The following is a 19388-nucleotide window of genomic DNA, read 5'->3' on the forward strand; positions in this document are numbered from 1 at the left end:
ATGAAAACGTGTATTTCATCCATTGAGGAGCAGAATGCTTTATTACCAAAAGCAGCACTTTTCAGGTCGCCCCATTGTGTAGAGCAACTAATGCCACGGGTTGTCAGCACTTACCATCTTCATAACAGATGGCCTGGTATTCTACGGAACTTGTTCACCCATCAGTAAAACAAGTTTCCTTGTATGGTACTGAGTCTCTAAATGGAGGCCCCTATTAAGCCAGTCACTCGGGGCAAGCAGCCAGTGGGGACATATCGGTTTCTGCTGAGTGGGTAGCCATCTATTCTTGCAGGTGGCTTAACCCCGGATTGGAGGTACTTCCATTTCACATTTTCTCAGTTTGTGGCACGTTGTCAATGATTAAGCGATTGTCTCTCAGTTCCAGACCATCCTTCCGTGTTCTTCTCTGCTCTGTCACCAGTGCTGCCTATTGGGTTCTGCCCCTAAGAGTCTCTAGAGGGAGACTGGAACACTGTGGTCCATGGTTCTTCACTCTGGCGGGAATGGTTTGCTCCCGTAGCAGCAGATGAATCCAATTTCTGATTTCCTTCCCCCCACCCTGCTGCCGGAGAATAAACATCATCATGTCTGCTCGGAGACACCAGCATCAACCAGTTGGCAGGTGCTCCCTCTCAGTGCTCTAAGTCTCAGCCCCATGGGGGTCTTCCCATGAGTTACCAAGGTACCAGTATCAACCAACAGCATCCCTTTCCTGGAGGTCTGGGTTTGAATTCTGTGGGTCTCTCCTTTGAGCCTTATCCCTTTGTTCCCGAAGGCCTCAGGATGGCGGATGCTTCCTGTGGACCCCAACCTCTGTGTTACCTTAATGTTCCTGTTCTGAATTTTCAATCCTTAAATGTATGTCTAGCCAATCTCTATATTAAATTCTCTGTTAAAAGCACTAGTGTGATTTTCAGTTTCCCAACAGGACCATTACTGATAACCCGATGTGATGGAATTTGGTTTTGTGACAACAACCCATCATAGGATGGGAATGTTGGGATTGAGAATCACACTTTTTTCCTATAGTGAGACAATGTGTCCCCACCAGGACAAATAACTGTCATTCAAAAGGCAGGTATCATTCAGTGGTGTAGCTAGTATTTGCAAGGCCAACAGTTTTTCCTGATTAGGCTGCGGAATAGCTCTTTGGGCAGTTGCTTATATAGCCAAGCCAGGCACCAGTGGCCTGATCCTGGTCTCTATCCTAATTCAAGGTCTTGCCACCTGTGCAGAGTTGAGGGCATGCATAGAGAGCTGTGAGGGCCACCAGAAAATTAACATCAAGAGAGGGGCACCTGGGTGGCTCAGTCAGATAAGTGTCTGACTCTTGATTTCGGCTCAGGTCTTGATCTCAGGGTGGTGAGTTCAAGCCCTTCATTAGGCTCCACCCTGGGCGCAGTCTACTTAAAAACAAAATATCATCAAATATAATGTAGTGGACTTGCCCAACTCATTACTGATACGTTGCAGTTATTAAGTATTGCTGGGGAGGTTCAAAATACCCGAGGCAGGACAATAAAGGTAAACTTCATGCTTTGTCAAGTGAAAACAAAATAATTTTTTTTCTTCCTAGAGAAATCTGGAGAAGACGTGAGGAATGTCTAGGGCAGCTCTGTCTGAGAATAATAAAACGTAAGCCACATATGTAATTAAAAACTAAAAATTTGGGGGCACCTGGGTGGCTCAGCTTGTGCTCTCTCTCTCTGAAATAAAGAAAATTTTTTAAAAATCTCCAAAAATTTTTTTCCAGTAGACCAATTAAAAAAAAACAGTAAAAAGAGGCAGGTATAACTAATGTTAATGACATAGTTTAGCTAACCCAATAGATCCAAAATATTAACATTTAAACAGTATTTAAATGTAAAAAAAAAACTAGTTAGATAATCTTCAAAATAAGTCTTCAGACTCTATTGTATATTCTGCACTTAACAGACTATCTCAGTTCAGACCAGCCATGTTTCAAGTGCTCAAAAGCCGCCACGAGTGGCTAGTGGTTGAAGAACTGGACGGTGCCACGCTAAGGCCACATACCAGATGCCAGGAACGGCTGCCATCAGTTCATTCACCTGCTGTGTATCAGCTGCTCTGACTGTCATGGCAGCCACCACTAAAACCATAGTGATGTGCAATCAGGGGCGACAGGCACTGGATTTACTCACTGGCTAAAGAGGACTGGGAATTGGAAGACACTGTGACCTACCACTCCCTCCTGGCAATGGGATAAGCCTTGAATATATTCTTTCTCACCTACTGGTATGTGATTCTGTTTCAACTGCCCAGTCGTGGCAGGCTTTGGCAATATAAGAGGCTCTGCATTTACTGGGAAAGATGGCAATAGCCACACCCACTCAGTAGGTCACTGTACCACGCTGGGTTGAGGGAGCCCAGCATGTCTATACCTATTATGTAGTAATTGTGCCAAGTCTCTTGGCTGTAAGTAAAACCCACCTCAAACCCTGCCAGGGAAATTCATTTACTGTGCACTTACTGGTCCAAGAACAACAGTGCCTCGGGCTCTAGTGTCTGGTAGGTTCAGGCCTGCTGAATCCTCCCCACACGTTCTAGGCTACAAGGACCAGGACAGAAAGTCAGCAATCCCCTTGCAGAGGGCAGAGGACTGGACCCTGGGCCAAGTTCACTTTTGAATGAACTCAAATCTGAATTGAAGGGCCAACTAATGGTTGGGCTAGAAAATCAGTCTCCTGGGTGGCACACAGGCCTGCTGGAGATGGGGTCTTCGACAGTCTCTTTCAGCAGTATTAAGATATGGCTAACCACTTGGCTTCCTCCTCTGGAGTCTTCTCCAAGGAGGCTTTGCAGATTTGCTGGCCAGGCAGTAGGGAAAATGGCCTCCATCTCCAAAGGGAATTGCCCCCATCCAGGACCTCCTGGCATCAGCTCTCTATAAGGGTGTGCTTGATGTAGAATCAGTTATTGATGGGGTGTTTAGGTGGTGCAGTCAGTTGAGTGCCCAACTCTTGATTTTGGCTCAGGTCATGATCTCAGATCATGGCATTGAGCCCGGTTTTGGTGGGGAGTGTGCAGGCGGGACTCTGCGCTCAGCAGGGAGTTTGCTTGCGATTCGCTCACCCTTCCCCTCTCCTCCCATTCCCTGCTGGCTCGCTCACTCTCTCCCTAGAATAAATAGATCTTTAAAGAGTAAGTTCTTGTTTCCTGGATACTTCCTTTTGTTCTCTCTGCAACCTCCTTATAGTGATCTGGGCTACTCAGCCCGACGACCTCACTCCTTGTCCCATTTCCTTACTTAGCCATCCCTTCGTTCAAGCCCCAGAACCGTAACATGCTGCCTGAGGGAGCCTCAGAAGAGATCTGAAGTGGTGCTTTGATGCCTTCCCACTTTTGCTGAGACCTGGGGCACCTTACAGGGCCTTTTATCTCTTCCCCCTTTGGATAGGGCCTAAGTCAGCCGCTGGAGGATTTTCCCATCCCTCACTCCCTGACAGAAGGAGTAAAATTCGGGCTGTCTTCCTCATGTAAGACGCCATCAGCCTTGTCAGCGGTCTCTGAATTAAAGTCATTTGCTCACAACTTATCCCAATGCCCAAGGTTTTCCTACAAGCATGGTAATAGTGCCAGGGTGCCTCAAGGCCGCTAGGACCTCAGCAGGGATGTCTCACTGCATTCAGTGTCTCAGGAAGTCAGGCACATCTGCTCTCTCCTCATTGGTCAGGCTAGCTAATTCATTTGGCAAAAGGGAACCCTGTGGTAAACCCCAAATGCTGGTCACTCAGCATCACTCAACTCATGGGTGCAACTTCATCATGCAAGCAGTTCAAGCCTCAAGAGATCTGTGTGACTGTCAGTGTACCTCAACCTCACCCCTGACAGGCCCCTGGGTGGTACACTGCATAATGAACAGGGTTCAAATCCAAGAAGTTAAGACTGAATCAACTATTCTAAGGGCACTTGGGACCAAGGGCTCTTTTCTCCTGATTTCTTTCTTCTTAGGGCTCACAGAGCTGGCTGGCCTGAGAGCGCTGAGGGATCCAATCATTTCAATCTGCCTTACGTGGAGGGGCTTAGATGTCCAGGGCCTTCGCAATAACATGTTCACCAGCGACTGCAGCTCGGCTAGGTTTCCTACTACCCTCGGTGGGTTGCTATCCATCCTGGTGTGGCTTAGTTGATCCCTTTTTCAGTTTCCCAAAGGCCGGAGCTGGAACGAGTGGCATTTGCCTCACGCTGGGCACCATCTGTGAAAGGGTGGGTGAAGGCGAACACCACACCACCATCCGAAGGGAAGAGGTCTTAATAAGGGAAAATTACCAGCAGACGAGGCACAGGCATGCCCATTTTCTCTTGCAGAGATGCAAAGGTCACAGGAGAAGGTTATTTCTTCTCTGGGGGTCTACCCTTCCACAGGGCAGGCCTGACAGCAACCTTGTATGCAGACAATCAAATCAGGGCTTAAAACTGCCGGCTGTCAGGGGAGCTGTCTGGGAACCCAGGCCGCTGGCACCTGTGACCCTGTGGGAAGCTGGCTCTGCACTGTGGGGCAGAAGAGCCTCCTGAGAGTTGGATTTGGGCCCAGTCCCTCATGCCAGGTGGTTACAAGGTAACTTCACAGGGGCTCCCAGAGTCATGGGACAATCCTGTCTGTGCGCCACACTTTAAGTGCAAACCTGGTCATTTGTCATTTCAGACCCTTCCAAGGCACCCTGAGGTCCAACTCCTAACACAGCAGTATAGGCCTCCCTGACAGTACCTCGACTCACCTCTCTCCCTCAAATTCTGTGCCCTAGCCACATGGAACTCTTGGAAGCTTCCCAAATACAGATTTCCTCATGCGTAGATTATTGCCCTCAGCACCTGTACACCTGGCTAACTCCTCTAATCTGTTTTAAGACTCGCTTCACCTGGAAAGTAGTCCCTTCCTGGCTCCATACCATCCTGATCGCGGCGGGTCCCTCGGCATGCTCCCACCTTGCCCTGCGCATTTTAGCACTTACCGTGTACTGTATGCTGCACTGCCCATAGACTCAAGCTGTCCTGTTTGACAGTGAACTTCTTAAAGGTCTGAGATATTATCCCTGCATCCCTAAGAAACTTGTCACAGGCCTGCTATATAATAAATATTTATTGATGATTTAATGAGATGAAATCAAGGGGATGGTTCATTACCATGGACTCTCTGTAGCTTTCTCCACATAAAAAATGAATACTTATACATGAAACATGAATGCATATACAACTTTGGAATTGGGATACCTTAGCAATCATTCCTTTAACACATGAAAAACTGAAACACAGAGTTGAAATGACTTCTGCAATAACCACAGAGCCAGTCTATGCTCTGGAGAAGTGTGGAATCTACCCTGCAATTCCATTTTCTTTTTTTTTTTAAAGGTTTTTTTTTTTTTTTTAATTTATTTGACAGACAGAGATCACAAGTAGGCAGAGAGGCAGGCAGAGAGAGAGGGGGAGGCAGGCTCCCTGCTGAGCAGAGAGCCTGATGCATGCGGGGCTCGATCCCAGCACCCTGAGATCATGACCGGAGCTGAAGGCAGAGGCTTTAACCCACTGAGCCACCCAGGCGCCCCGCAATTCCATTTTCCACAGCAGAACTCTCTATGTGCCTTCCCGTCATGTAGTGGCTACAGTGCATTTGCAACTTTTAATGATACATATTCCTTGAGAACCAGTACTGTTTATTGACACAGTATCTTACAGGTTTTGATTTCAGGGGAAATCTGACAGAGATGCCTTAGTATTTATCAAAAGAACTTAATACTTGAAGAAATAACACTGGAATTTTTTTTCCTTCCTGCATAAGCCATCCAGATTTTGACTGATGCTGAATCATTATCATAAACCCCAATTCCCAGGATTCTGTTTAACTGTCTCTTGTTGACACTCAGTCCTCCAATTTTCAACCTACCCATGTAATCAAATCTATGGTATACACAAATTGGTGGGAAAACCTTTAAGCACTTAATTTTTAAATTTACTCTTTAATCATTTAGCAAGTGCAACTTGCAGAGTTTTAATGCCTTTCCCACTAACATAAGACTCCTTCACACTAAAAAAAAAAAAAAAAAAAAGGATTTCCCCATTTCTTCATGGCAAGAAAATTTCTTTTTAAAAATAGATTTATTGGGGATGCCTGGGTGGCTCAGTTGGTTAAGCAGCTGCCTTCAGCTCAGGTCATCATCCCAGCGTCCTGGGATCGAGTCCCACATCGGGCTCCTTGCTCCGCGGGGAGCCTGCTTCTCCCTCTGACTCTGCCTTCCACTCTGTCTGCCTATGCTCGCTCTCGCTCGCGCTCTCTCTGACAAATAAATAAATAAAATCTTTTAAAAAAAAAATAGATTTATTGGGACGCCTGGGTGGCTCAGTCGGTTAAGTCGCTGCCTTCGGCTCAGGTCATGATCCCAGGGTCCTGGGACCAAGTCCCACATCGGGCTCCTTGCTTGGCAGGGAGCCTGCTTCTCTCTCCACCTCTGCCTGCTCGTGTGTGCTCTCTCTGACAAAGAAATAAAATCTTAAAACAAATTAAAAAATTAAAAAGAAATAGCTTGAGAGAGAGAACGAGCAAGAGGGGCAAAGGAAGAGAGAATCTGAAGCAGACTCTGAGTGCTGAGCCTGACTCGGGGCTCAATCTCACAACCCTGAGACCACCATCTGAGCCAAAACCAAGAGTCAAATGCTTCTAGGTGACGGTGCCACCCAGGCGCTGCATAAGAAAACTAAATAGCCCCAAATAAAAATTTTAAACAGCCTGAAATAAACATACAGTGGAAAAGATGCTCAAGATTTAAATAATGATACCTGTGGGGTACCTGAGTGTCTCAGTCGGTTAAGTGGCTGCCTTCAACTCAGGTCATGATCCCAGGGGGATCGAGCCCGGCATCAGGCTCCCTGCTCAATGGGGAGACTGTATCTCCCCCTCCTCCCCATGCTCATACTATCTCTTTCAAATAAATAAAATCTCAGAATAAATAAGTACTGGTACCTGTTAAGCTTTGAGCGATAAAGATTTAGCATCTGCTAATGGCTATTTCAGAATAACTGGTTATCTGAGGCATCAGAAGGTCATGAAAGAAAGATGCTATTTATGGCCACGAAACAAATGGACTCAACAGGGATCAAATCCGTATATTGACTCTAAAAGACACTAGTCCTAAGCACTAGGAGCTCTAAGATCGTGATCAGATGGGAGAAAGGCATCTGAGTAAGCCAAATGGAGTGTCAAGGTGGATGTTGCCAACAGGCTTTTCATATGTAGCACTGAAGACCACTGTGAAACTAGGAAAACCCAACCAAATTACTTGTAAATTGGTTTTAACCTATCACATCTAATGGACTGTGCTCAGCTCTTCTGGCCCTGGAAGAGTCCAGAACGAAGCAGAAGGCAGAACAAGGTAGCAGAAAGTCAGAAAACGAAGATGGAGTTTTCAGAGGGGGAACGGGGGAGGGGAGAGGCAGGCCATCAATATAGAAGAGACTGTCCTGCATCCTTAAATCATTTTGGATGCTAACACAGAGAACTTTGACTCGCTCTCCTCTCCACTTTTAACCTTTTATCTCAGCTGTGCCCGAGTTCCTTGAAGTGACTACAACAGCCATTTCAGGCACCTTCTACCTACAAACCCATCATTTGTTTTATTATGGTTTTCTTTTTTTTTTTTTTAAGATTTTATTTATTTATTTGACAGACAGATCACAAGTAGGCAGAGAGGCAGGCAGGAAGAGAGAGGAGGAAGCAGGCTCCCTGCTGAACAGAGAACCCGATGCGGGGCTCGATGCCAAGACCCTGGGATCATGACCTGAGCTGAAGGCAGAGGCTTTAACCCACTGAGCCACCCAGGCGCTCCTATGGTTTCCTTTTTTAAACTACACAGACACATTTAGTATTTTCAAATGGCAGGGTTTATTTATGTATGCACAGACAGGAGTGTGTGTTCAATATGGTTTGGTGGCACCTTATGTAATTAACGTGTTGAAATATTATGACTGGGAATACGGAGAAGCATTTTCTAGTGGTTATGTTTTTGCCTTTTAAGGGCACGTAAAACATTATTTGCAAGGCATATATGCTTTGAATGATAAATAACCCCCCCCCCCAATACTGCTAATATTTGTTATATTTAGAAATTTAAGACCAGGAGCAAACATCTGTCAGACTAATTTTTTGCTTTTTCATAAGTGCAACTTTTTAATAAAAATTTACATCTAGATAAACAATCTTCAGATTTTTGAAACTTTAATAAGATTTTAAAAACATGACTTAGAACTGAAAAACATACACGTTTAGCACACAAATATTGTAATACGAATCAACTCCAACTCCATTTGAAAACATGTGAATCAAATTACAGTTTTAGAAGTTAGTAATTCACATTTAAGCAAGTTAGCGCCTTGCTGAATTCAGCCTTTGTAAAAAAAGAGACTTAGTGCATATTGTAATGGCACAATGTGCTTTTGTACCATTTTGTTGATTTTTTTTTCCACCTTATTAAACAAGATCAAGTTCTTGAAAGTTGGTAGATAACAGCTAACTTCCTAAGACATGTGAAACTTCCAGTGGTAACAGTTACATTTTGTAACAGAACACTTTCTATAGATTTCTTTTCCTATCTTAAAATTTTAAAAGCAATCATTTGTAAGGATTGCATCAACATCAATTTAGCAGAGGAAGATCAAACTTTATTGAAACTGCTTGCATACAAAATATATTGCACTATAACCAAACAAATGTCAACATAAAATCCAATCTGTTGTCGCTAATATGTACAGAGAATATTGCCCAAGAGCAGTTACATTACAAGGTCATTCTACCTTGGTTAATTATCTACAGTATTTTAAACCAAACAGCTTACAGATGATGTGTGCAAGGTACCAATTTCTGTTTTCAAATACTATACATTCCCAGAATAAATAACTAAAAATCAACATTAATGTTTGGCAATACTTTTAAAAGACTTTTTAATATTCTTGAAATCATGTGCAGTTTGTTGCCATTTTTATATGCTTATTTGTATGCAAGGAAAAGTAACTGTAAAATGAAAATTCAAAGAAACAAACTCACAAAATACATCAGAGGCAGAACTTCGGTTCACACGGCTCTGTACAGACTCAGTGGTACCCCTACTTGGAGTTATTTTTTAAGAAAAATATAATATCTGAAGAGTGAAGGTCCTTCACATATTTTTCCTCAGTAAATTTCATTCATAAAAAAGACTCAAAAACAGAACCAAACCCAACACATCAAAAAACAAAAGAAAAAAAAAACTAAAGAAAAGAAGTATTTGTTAACCAATTCTAGTCTGCTTTCCAATTCCACTTATACATTAGAGCTCATATTTCAAGGCTTACATTTAACCTGCTTCCAATGTTTTTTTTTAGACAAAGTACCTGTACTTCACAGGATTATTATGCACACATGAAAATGACCTTTCTATCTCCCCCAAATAACCTTGAAATTAAAATATGAAAAACTTCACAAAACTTGGGGAGGACAAAATTTCAAAAAAAAAGGCTCTAAGTTAAAATTGGTCATCAGGCCAAAGAGCAGGCATATCCTACTAACTTTCGACCAGGAAGATTTATTCCTAGCTGAAAACATTTTATTTTAGCCTCTCTCAAATGAAAAGATAGTTATTTCTTCTCCTGTCTATACAGAAAAATTACACATCCCTCTCAATAACACTATTTGTCAAACTTCAGTGCAACAAAACAAAAACAAAACAAGTTCTATTCTTTATACTGCCTAACCTGATGTTTCTGTAAGGAAAAAAATATGGAAAGCATGCATTCTTCTATAAAGTACTAATGTTTGACAGGGTTTGCTACATCTTTAACATTTAGTGTTTCCAACTTATCTTCCCTGAACTCTGCATCCAAATATAATATTCCTACCTGCCAAGATATAAAAAAGGCACAGATCATACAACTTTTTTTTTTTTTTTTTTTTTTTTTGCTAATGAAAATGACAAACGTCACATCACACACATCTCAGGGTCCACTAAAATACTGGAAAAGTGGACCAAACATAAACTGACACAGGACATGAAATGACATAGTATTTCATGGACTTCTATAGGAGACTGAAAACAGAACTGTAATATGGTTACTAAAAACGCTATTTATTGAGAAAAATTTAAATATACTGGCAAGTTATCACCCGATGCAGGAAAAAGGTCCAAATTAACAAAAAATATCACTGCTCAGTACTTTAAAAAATAAACCAAACTAAAATCCTGCCCTGAAGTGCTAATGTATACTTAAAAGCAATGTTTCAAAATTTCAACGTATCTTTTTGTGCAAACTTGAAGATTGTTGCTTATGGCCAATACCAAAAAAATAAAATTCATAACAGAATTTGTATTCATTTCATGCCCTGTGCCATCTTGCCTACTATTTGTCTTTGGCCTAACAAAGTTTTCTAATATGGAATAAGAGTTATGGAAATGGTTTAGGAAATATAACTTCAGAATTATGCAGTTTAGGGTACTCCGTTCACAAGTGGTTGCTGACCATCCACGTTGTCTGGCTTTTCCTTCTTCTGGTTACGATCTTTACCCGTGCGCAGCCGATTACCTTCACTGGAGGTATTCTGTAATGTTTTAGTGTGGACACTCCTTTCATTATTGCAGTCAACTCTGATCTAAAACAAGTTATAGTTGTTATATACACACACCATATCCTATTGTAATCTGTAACTGGCCTGACAAGAAATTTAAGCTTAAGTGTAAGTTCCACATGGTAAAAGGGGAAACGGGAGTGAGAATAGAGGAAGTGCAAGAAATTAAAGTTAGGAAGGATTTTTTATTTATTTTATGATTTTAAAAACACTCTTCTTTAACTGGAACACACTGGTCATCTCACTGCGTCCAAACTTAGATAAAAACTCACAATCCTACCGTGTCTTCTTCTAAGCAGAATACAATAGTGAGAAACAAAATAGTTAAAATTAATTACTATTGCTAATTACGAGATAATATGGAACTATAATACTAGAGTTCAAAAGAATGGGTTATTAAAGACTGTGAAACACACAAGGGACCCAGATTGATGCCTTCCTATTCCCCTTTACCAGGATAAGAACTCAACTTGCTTATTAAGTAACTAGCCTTTAGTTTACACCTGAATTATCTATCATAGGTAAGATTAACCTCTCTATACTGAGGCTCTCACTGTCTTACAGTAGAAAACTTTGAGCCTTGCTTTCTTATAGCTTGTATTTTCAGTAAGGCAAGTCAGATAATCATAAGACTTGAACTCTGAAGAATAATAATGGTACAGGGAAATTCGACAACACTAATGTGTGAAAGGACTGGAATGCCAAGACATGTGTAAAGATGAATGCAGTTCAGAAAATAGTATCCTAAGATTTATGAAATAGTTTAAGTGCCAACACAGAACACTTCAAACAATGCTAACAATCCCAGATGCTGTATAAAAGAAGATAATATTGACCATTGGGCTTAAAACAACTACAACTATTGATCTGCTTGAAATACAAATGCTACACAGATATCAAAATGGATTGCTCTAATTTAAAAGTGTGTTCAAGTGCTGGGTCTCAGTGTGCATTCTAGATGTTTGGCCATCAAAGGCTTAGTGCTTTGACTTGGATCTATTCTCCTACATGGAAAACACAAACCTTTTTATTCGCTGTCCCATTTTAATTCTAAATACAATTATGAATATGCACCCTTTTAACCAATATGATCTGACTGCCAAATTCCTGGAACATGTCACTTTAAGCAGAGACGTAAAAGGCCAGCAGATAAAGGCCTTCTATCTCTGCAAAACACATGTACGTACATCATTTCCTCATCTCTTTACCTAGATCTAAGGTCTTTTCTATTCCTTAAGAACGTGCCAACAGTTAACACCTACTTACAACTGCTAGGAATCCCATGGAATATTCTGTCAGGAAATTTGTGCTCTTGAAAAGCATCTCACTAATCTTGAATGCTGGTCCTAAACCAATCCACAGTCAATAAGGAACCCTAACTACTTGGATTAAGGATTAAGAATTTAAGAAGCAGAGGAGAATACGGGTTCTGGGGATCATATACCAGAGTTCAAATATCATTCCACCATATGATCATTCTGTGACTGTGGACAAAGGACTGAATCTTTCTAAAAGCTTCAGTTTACTCACCTAAAGAATAAAAAATAAAACTACTTACCTCAGGGGGCTGCTGAAAGAGTAAATAAGGTAACACACACACACAGAAAGCACTTAGCAATGGTGTCTGACATGCTCAGGAGTAATTTTAAAGTTAACAATGGATTCAGCATAGGTGATGACCAACTGAAAAGGGATCTCAGAATAGAGGCTGGTCATAAACCAACAGCCGGCTGATCGCACGTACTAGCTGAGAGCAGCAGCAGCCCTGTCTACCATAATTACTACGTATGAGACAGAGCCCTCCTTTTCCTTACTTTCCACTCAAAGAGATCACCCTGTCCCTGCAACTCAGGGGAAGAGGGGTCCACAGGGTTACTCAGGTCTCCCAGTACATTCCAGGATGTCCCTTTCCTTGCGGAAACTGCAGGGAACCCCCAATGTGGTATTCAAGTCCTAATAGACTGTCAAAGTCTTCACAAATGCGTAAGACTGCATAGTCTCTAGAGAAATTCTCTTGGTATATTTGTCACGAAGAACTAAGACTGCCCACAATTATAATGCTGAAAGGAAAACATGTCATATGTATCAATTCTGCAACTTTTCAACATGTTTAAAAATCAAGTAAAATAAACTTGTAAGTCTCAAACTACAGTAATTCAAATAATTTAGATGTAAATAGGCACCAGTTTACCTGGAGGGATCCATCTGCTGTTCTTCCTTTAGCCTCTCTTGGATTACGTGGGCGATTATCTGTTCGGGAGTGATCGTCGTTTCCTACAGGGTCAATTTTAAAAGGTTCAACAGTTAACTGATTCTGATGTGCTTATTAGAAATTCTTTATTCCTACACTCTCAATAATTTATTTAGACCACAGAATCTAAAACATAATCAACAATCTAGTGATTCCAGTTACATAATGCTTAGAAATCTAGCATGTAACCAAGAAGCACAAAATCTTTCAAAGGTGTTACAATTCTGCATCAACTATGTCACAGGTCAACCTGAGCTAATGCTCACGTTATGTGCAGAATCCCCAAAGAAGCCGAACTAGTTATCGGTGTTTATTTTTACGTTCTACACAAACCATGGGAAGGCTGACGTTCCGTTGACTACTGCTGAGCCCTTCCTCTGCTGACCAATAGAAAACAGGAAAAATGGGGTTTTAAGTAATATATCCTTGAATCACCAAGATTTTTCACGGAACTTTGGTTGTTAAAATTCACCTTTAATTATTAAGAAATGAACACCTCTGTACCTTTGAAGCCACCTCCACGTCCTCTTCCTCCTTGTCCTCTTCCTCCACCGCCACGTCGTCGTCCGTCTCCTCTGCGTAGAAAGTTCTCCCTCTCTTCCTCTGTTGGAGCTAATGACCAATCACTGAGTTCGTCTCTGTGGTCAGATTCTGTTTCAGAAGCATTTGATGCTTCAGAATTAGTTCCTATCGAGAGTTAAAAGTTATATACCGTTGTCCGACTTAAAAAAAAAAGTTAGGTTAACAGAAGCTTCCAGAGACGTTTCAGGGGTAATCCAATACTCTTCCCAATTTATAAACCCAAAGAGTATCATCACCTTCCATTTTGTAAAACAAATTATCTTAAATTCAAAATGAAGGGTTTCACAATATTTGAGGTAATTTTGGTTTTAAATGTTTTTTGGTTCTCATTAAAAAAAAAGGTATTTTATTAGCCATCTAAGTTCAAACCTGAGTATGCCACATCATTAAACAGCTGTGCTCCTTTAAACATCTGCGCTCTCTGGAGGAAGAGTTGTCTACAACAGTTAAATGCAATGCCTTGATAAATAAACCTCTATAAAGAGAGTTCCTTTTAACAAGGTTTGGCCCAGGGACAGCGGGGGATGCATACATTTTGGTCACCTCTGAGAGGGTGGCGAAGGCCAACATGGTAACACTCTCAGGGAAGGGTCTTCCGTGGGATCCGGGATTGAACTTAGCTGAAAGGGGATATGCTTGCCTGATGCTTGGTCCACAACCTTCCCTCCCTCTCCCACTGAAATAATTTATCATTAATAAGGGAATTATTAAGATAAGCTCATTATGCATGAGGGGGTAGATTAATGATGTAGGGGAGATGGAAGTGGGAGAAAAGAGCTCCATGGTGAGGTGGGACTTCAACAGCAAAAAGGACAGACTGTTGGGAGAGGGGTTAGGGGTTAGCTTTAAGGTTTGCCTTAGGAGTAGGTGTCTGTCTCCCCCACTCCAGAATATCAACTCTACTACCTCTCTCTCTTCCTCTGTTGGAGCTAATGACCAATTATAGCTTCACCATTATAGCTTCTTTCCTGTGGATCTTGAAGGCTTTTCCATCTTAAAGAGTTCCTTTTTGAAATGCAAATATTTGTGAGATGGATTATACCTTATACCACCATTAGCAAGTTACATAGTAGATACACAGTTGAGCAAGAAAGACAGTAGGCACTGGCAGGTGGGGACAGTGTTCAGTGGAAGGTACTGGGAGAGAAGAAGAAGCACTGACAGAAGAGCTGGGAAGGCAAAGAGAAACTTTGCCTACTTCTTGACTGTGCCTAGGGCTGACTTTGGCCATGACACTCAAAATCACCTTATAAGCCATAGGATGCAGAGCCCTGATTTACACAGTCCATCCAGCAAGTATGACCAGCACATGCCTGACAAAAAATGAGCCACAGTACACAAATGAAAATAATTTTGGCTATACAGTAATAAAATCAGGAAAGGCCTTAAGGAAGTCATCAACACACAAGGGCTTAAGCAGATTTATCCCCAAGTCAGAACGTGGACAGAACTCACACTTGCCCTGTAAACTCTAAGTGTTATCATCAGGTTTTAACTCTGTCTCTTACAACACAATTTGACCCACTGTGACTCGGAAACCATGTAGTGAGAAACCGTTATAATGGGGTTCTAATGAATATTAGAGATTAGCAGCTATTAAGTCTAGGAACAGATAAAGTTACTGAGTAAAATGCTTAGTTTGTACCTGAAGTATATCCAGGACCGCGTCTGCCGTGCCCCCTATTTCTGTAAGGTCTACTACCTCGACCCATTCCTTGACCATCATCAGTCACATAGCCTTTTTCCTTATCTGTACGATTTGGTGGTGGTCTAGAACTAGCTCCAATCTGTCGCAACTGCTCATCAATTTGTAATCTCTCCAAACGCAACTGGTCTACTTCCTATTTAAAATATACAAGATAACAGTAAAAATAATTTGACATTTTACTTAATAATACCTTTCTCCTTTTCATCAGATAAAAAATATACTGGAAATATTTCAATTTCAGTTCTAAATTTATAGTAAACACTATTACACAGAATTATCAGGAAATTGAATGGTGTCCTTAAAAAGAAAAATTACTATAGATAACAGATTATTATGTCCATAATTAGAGATATAACAAAAATACTCAGCATTAAAATTCTACTGAATAGAATTTAAAGTTGTTTGATTTGGCACTATTATTCAATAGAATCTGCTAAGGCACAGATATGCTAGTTGGGGGACTTCTTGATGATAGGATATTGAATAAAGCAACTCCAAAATGCAGGTAAATGACATTTAAGGTTTATCGAGCTAAACTGAAAAAAATCACACACTGTAAATAATCTTAATCAAAATATATTTGCCAGCTAGTATCTTAATTTATGAAGCACTGAGTTTGGGCCATCTTCTGCTTTCAAAGAACATATATTATGGTAGGTCTTTGGATATGATTACACCATTAAGAAAAAATTATTTTCAGGGAACTGAAAATGCTCCTATTCCTTATATCTCAGGGAAGGGGGGATACAACTATTTAAGAGCTAACCAAAAAAGCTAGATCTTAACATCATGCCTTGAAACCTCTTAAAGACTACAACTATGCTAGAACAAGTACAATGAACAGTATTAATGTTGATCAAAATATAGACCTGGGTCAACTGAGAGACCCTTACACATAGTGCTTCTGATATGTTTGATATGTTGGGTTCTGTCAAATCAAGATGAAGCCTCAATTCTAACCCCTGTCCTTCCAATCTACCCATTAAAGATCTCCTTTTCTGGCTAATAGGGAACTGTATCCATAACTCTAATAGTACTGGGTGTCTGAGTAAAGCAGTGGCCATCATAGGGACTGCTGACATGGACAGTCACTGGATAAGCCCCTGTTAAGCCAAGTTCTTAAAATATTGGTTGTGGAAGCTTCTGGAAAATAAAGGGCAGATACATTTAATCTGTGCTCTGAACCAGAATTTCTGTTTTACAAAGGACTTGAGCAACGAGAGAGTGAGTAGTTTACTCCACAAGTATAGTTATAACTCATGGAATGGGTGTTATTTTGCGAAACAGAATGGTAGTCCAGGTTATCCCACTGGGGCAAAGCAGTCACCTTTTGGTGAGAGATGCCAGGCCCAATCAAGGGAAGATCGGGTGATGAAAAGAATGGCAACGGGACAGCTGCTGATAACCAAAAAAGATATTCAATTGTGAAGAATAAATAAAAAGATCTTAAAAAGAACATTAGTCAAAAGAACAAGGGATTGATTACAATGCAACCCTAACTCTCCAGGTCATCGTAATTATTTAAGCTAAGAATATGAAAAAAAAAAAACCAACACATACACACACACACAGAACAGATTACAAATAAAATACACAGTTTAAAACAAATATAAATAAGCAAACTAACGGGGTATCCTACCCATGCAAACCTTGCTGGATGAAACCTTCCCATTTTCAATTATTAACTGACCACCATAAGATGAATGAAATGCCTAACTACTGTACATTTTCCCCCTTAATTGCATCCAAAAATTGTTTCTTTCTTTCAAGAAATCAGCAAAAACATTCTTAAGACAGGATCATAAATAAAACAGAAAGCTAGATTATTTTTAAAATCCTATTTAGTACTAGTCACTTGTAATTTTGATGTATATGGATATAAAAAAGAAATTATAAAAGTGACATGGGTAAGATTTTATTTCATTGACTTATACAATATCTTGGCTAAAAGAAATTTTTAAAAGCATCCAGTATAGGGAGAAGTGACTTGCCTAAAGTCACATAAGCTAGTTCATGGTAGGAGAGAGACTAGAAGCCAATCCAGTGCTCTTTCCACTATACCTCGTAGCTTCCCAGTTCCTGATTTCCAGTTTGCAATCTAGAGAAAGTATAACTGTACAAATACTAACTAAAAAGAGCATCTACAAGACACGAGTTATTTATATTTTGTATAACAGAGTATAGAGAAAAATACAAAGGATAAACATTTAAACAGAAGACTTCATGAAACACTGGGATTTCCTTAATAAATAACATAAAAGGGACAAACAAAGGCAAGTGTTAACAGACAAAATCTGGCCTGGAAAAAACTGAGAGGCTAGAAAGTATCAACTGGATGAAAAGGCTATGTACAAGAGTACCTACATTGAGAGTTAAGGGTTTAACAGAAAAATAATGGGAAATAGGGGGATTTATTGAGAACTGGGATATTGCTCCTTAAATTTATAATGATAGAAAATGGACTTGAGTTTTCAAAAGGAATATAATAAGCAAAACAAAGTGAATATTTGCTCTATTACCTTTTAGAGGTCATTCATTATAATATACAGGCTAGAATGAAACTTCACTGCTGAAAAGACTGACTGTGGAGTTTTTATATTTTAGTACAAAAGGATTAGAAGTTAAAGTTCTTCTTGCTCTCACCTTTAAATAGTTCAGGTGATAATCCAGAAGAACAGTGGCATTAGCAATGCTGTCCTTTGTTCCCACAAAAACAAATGGTACCATACCCTGAAAAATAAATGGCAACAATAATCCTATAAAATAATGGATTAATCTGACAAAAATGCAAATAATAACTAAATCCCTAGCACAGGGCCTGACAAACAGTAGGTACACAAATGTTTGTTGAAAATATAAATCAATACATGGAAACAAAAATTGTCATATTATACACATCTATTGTGAATAACGACACATCAATACAGCAACCCCTTGAGTGTACCAGATTATTATGTTTTAAATGCTACACTTAAGTGTTGGCAAAAATCACAAATTATGTAATTCAAAATTATACAAGCTCTGACATGAGATGCATAAACAAAACGAATACTTTAAGGTACTCTAATTCATACACTACAGGTTTTATCTGGATCAAATTCTTTACAGAGAAATTCAAAGTCAAATACCAGGGCACCAAAGTAAAACTAAATCCATTTTGCTAACCAAGTCAAGAGAGTACAAACAAAATACAAACAAGAAGAATTAGGGTAAATCCCCTGCACTAATTATTCTGTGCAGGGGATTGAGGGTAAGAGGCAGATCCATGAGCACAAAACTGAACATTTCAATAATGTACTCTAAAAATTGTAAAAGGCTGAATCATAAGGAAAGTTTGATCTTTTCTCTATGGTACTACTTTAATATAAAGACAGATTTTCAAAAAGGAGTATACAAAAAAAGAAGCGAAGGTGTTGTGCAAACTTATAGCTGGCAATTAGGACATTCAAAATCGAGAATACTTTAATATTTTACTACTGGAGAAATACACATGGTTATTGATATTCACACACGTGACCACAGATGACCATATGGTGGCTTTGATGAGGACGTAATTTTCTAGCTGAAGTTTCTAGATGTGAAAAATCAAGAAGCTGTCTCTTTAGCAAGCATCACCTCTTTTATATAAAAAGAGCATTCATCTGATAGGTGTGGTTACTGCTGGGCTGCTTAAATGTATGTGGGGCTGGAATTGTTTTTTCTTTCTTTTCCCTTCCACATTAACATGGCTGTTGATGTGGGAGAAAAAAAAAAAACAAACCTGAACAATTAGGAATTAATGCTTGTAAAATGACCTTTATCTGGTAGGCAAGGCACCGCTTCCCAGTAGCAATGACCAGCTGAAGAGTCAGGTGCCACTGAAAACCCACAGGCCTCGTATGGATTTTTTTGCACTGAATAATATATGAACTATGGAAATGATCAGGCCTATGCATCCGATCTCCTTTTCTCAAAGACATTTTTGACTGTTTTCTCCCCAACTGATGTTGTTACAAAGCAGTTAAACCTTATCATTTCCCAAAATGTCATATGATGAAATGTTACACTCTTCCCTCTAGATCACGTATGTCCAAAATAAACTTTAAAATCCTGTGTCACAGGTTTAGTCTTATCACTTTGGAGCAAATAGTTTTAAAACATTTTCTTCTTCCCCACGTCCAAACTGTGGTTGTACCAAGTGCCACTCTAATTTGAGCACATCACTAGGGGACTAGAATAGTCCAATGAAGAAGGGCCAAGAG

At 40.2% G+C, this 19388-nt stretch overlaps 1 protein-coding gene across 16 annotated transcripts in view; it reads right to left on the reverse strand.

The window, feature by feature from the left end:
• Window positions 1–7875: 7875 nt before the first annotated feature.
• Window positions 7876–19388, reverse strand: part of FMR1 (FMRP translational regulator 1) — a 38751-nt gene continuing 27238 nt past the window's right edge. For 2 of the 16 annotated variants that reach the window (XM_004777939.3, XM_004777936.3), the window contains 5 exons: window positions 17791–17877; window positions 15085–15280; window positions 13362–13469; window positions 12798–12880; window positions 7876–10630 (listed from right to left, as the gene is read on the reverse strand). In XM_004777939.3, coding sequence (XP_004777996.1) covers window positions 10469–10630; window positions 12798–12880; window positions 13362–13469; window positions 15085–15280; window positions 17791–17877 — 636 coding nt within the window. In that variant the 3' untranslated portion in view covers window positions 7876–10468. The other 14 variants (XM_045067993.1, XM_004777937.3, XM_004777935.3 and 11 more) reach the window with 10 other exon arrangements.

The sequence above is a fragment of the Mustela putorius genome, unplaced genomic scaffold (genome assembly GCF_011764305.1).
Source record: "Mustela putorius furo isolate JIRA1106 unplaced genomic scaffold, ASM1176430v1.1 tig00003899_pilon_pilon_pilon, whole genome shotgun sequence".
Classification (NCBI taxonomy): domain Eukaryota; kingdom Metazoa; phylum Chordata; class Mammalia; order Carnivora; family Mustelidae; genus Mustela; species Mustela putorius.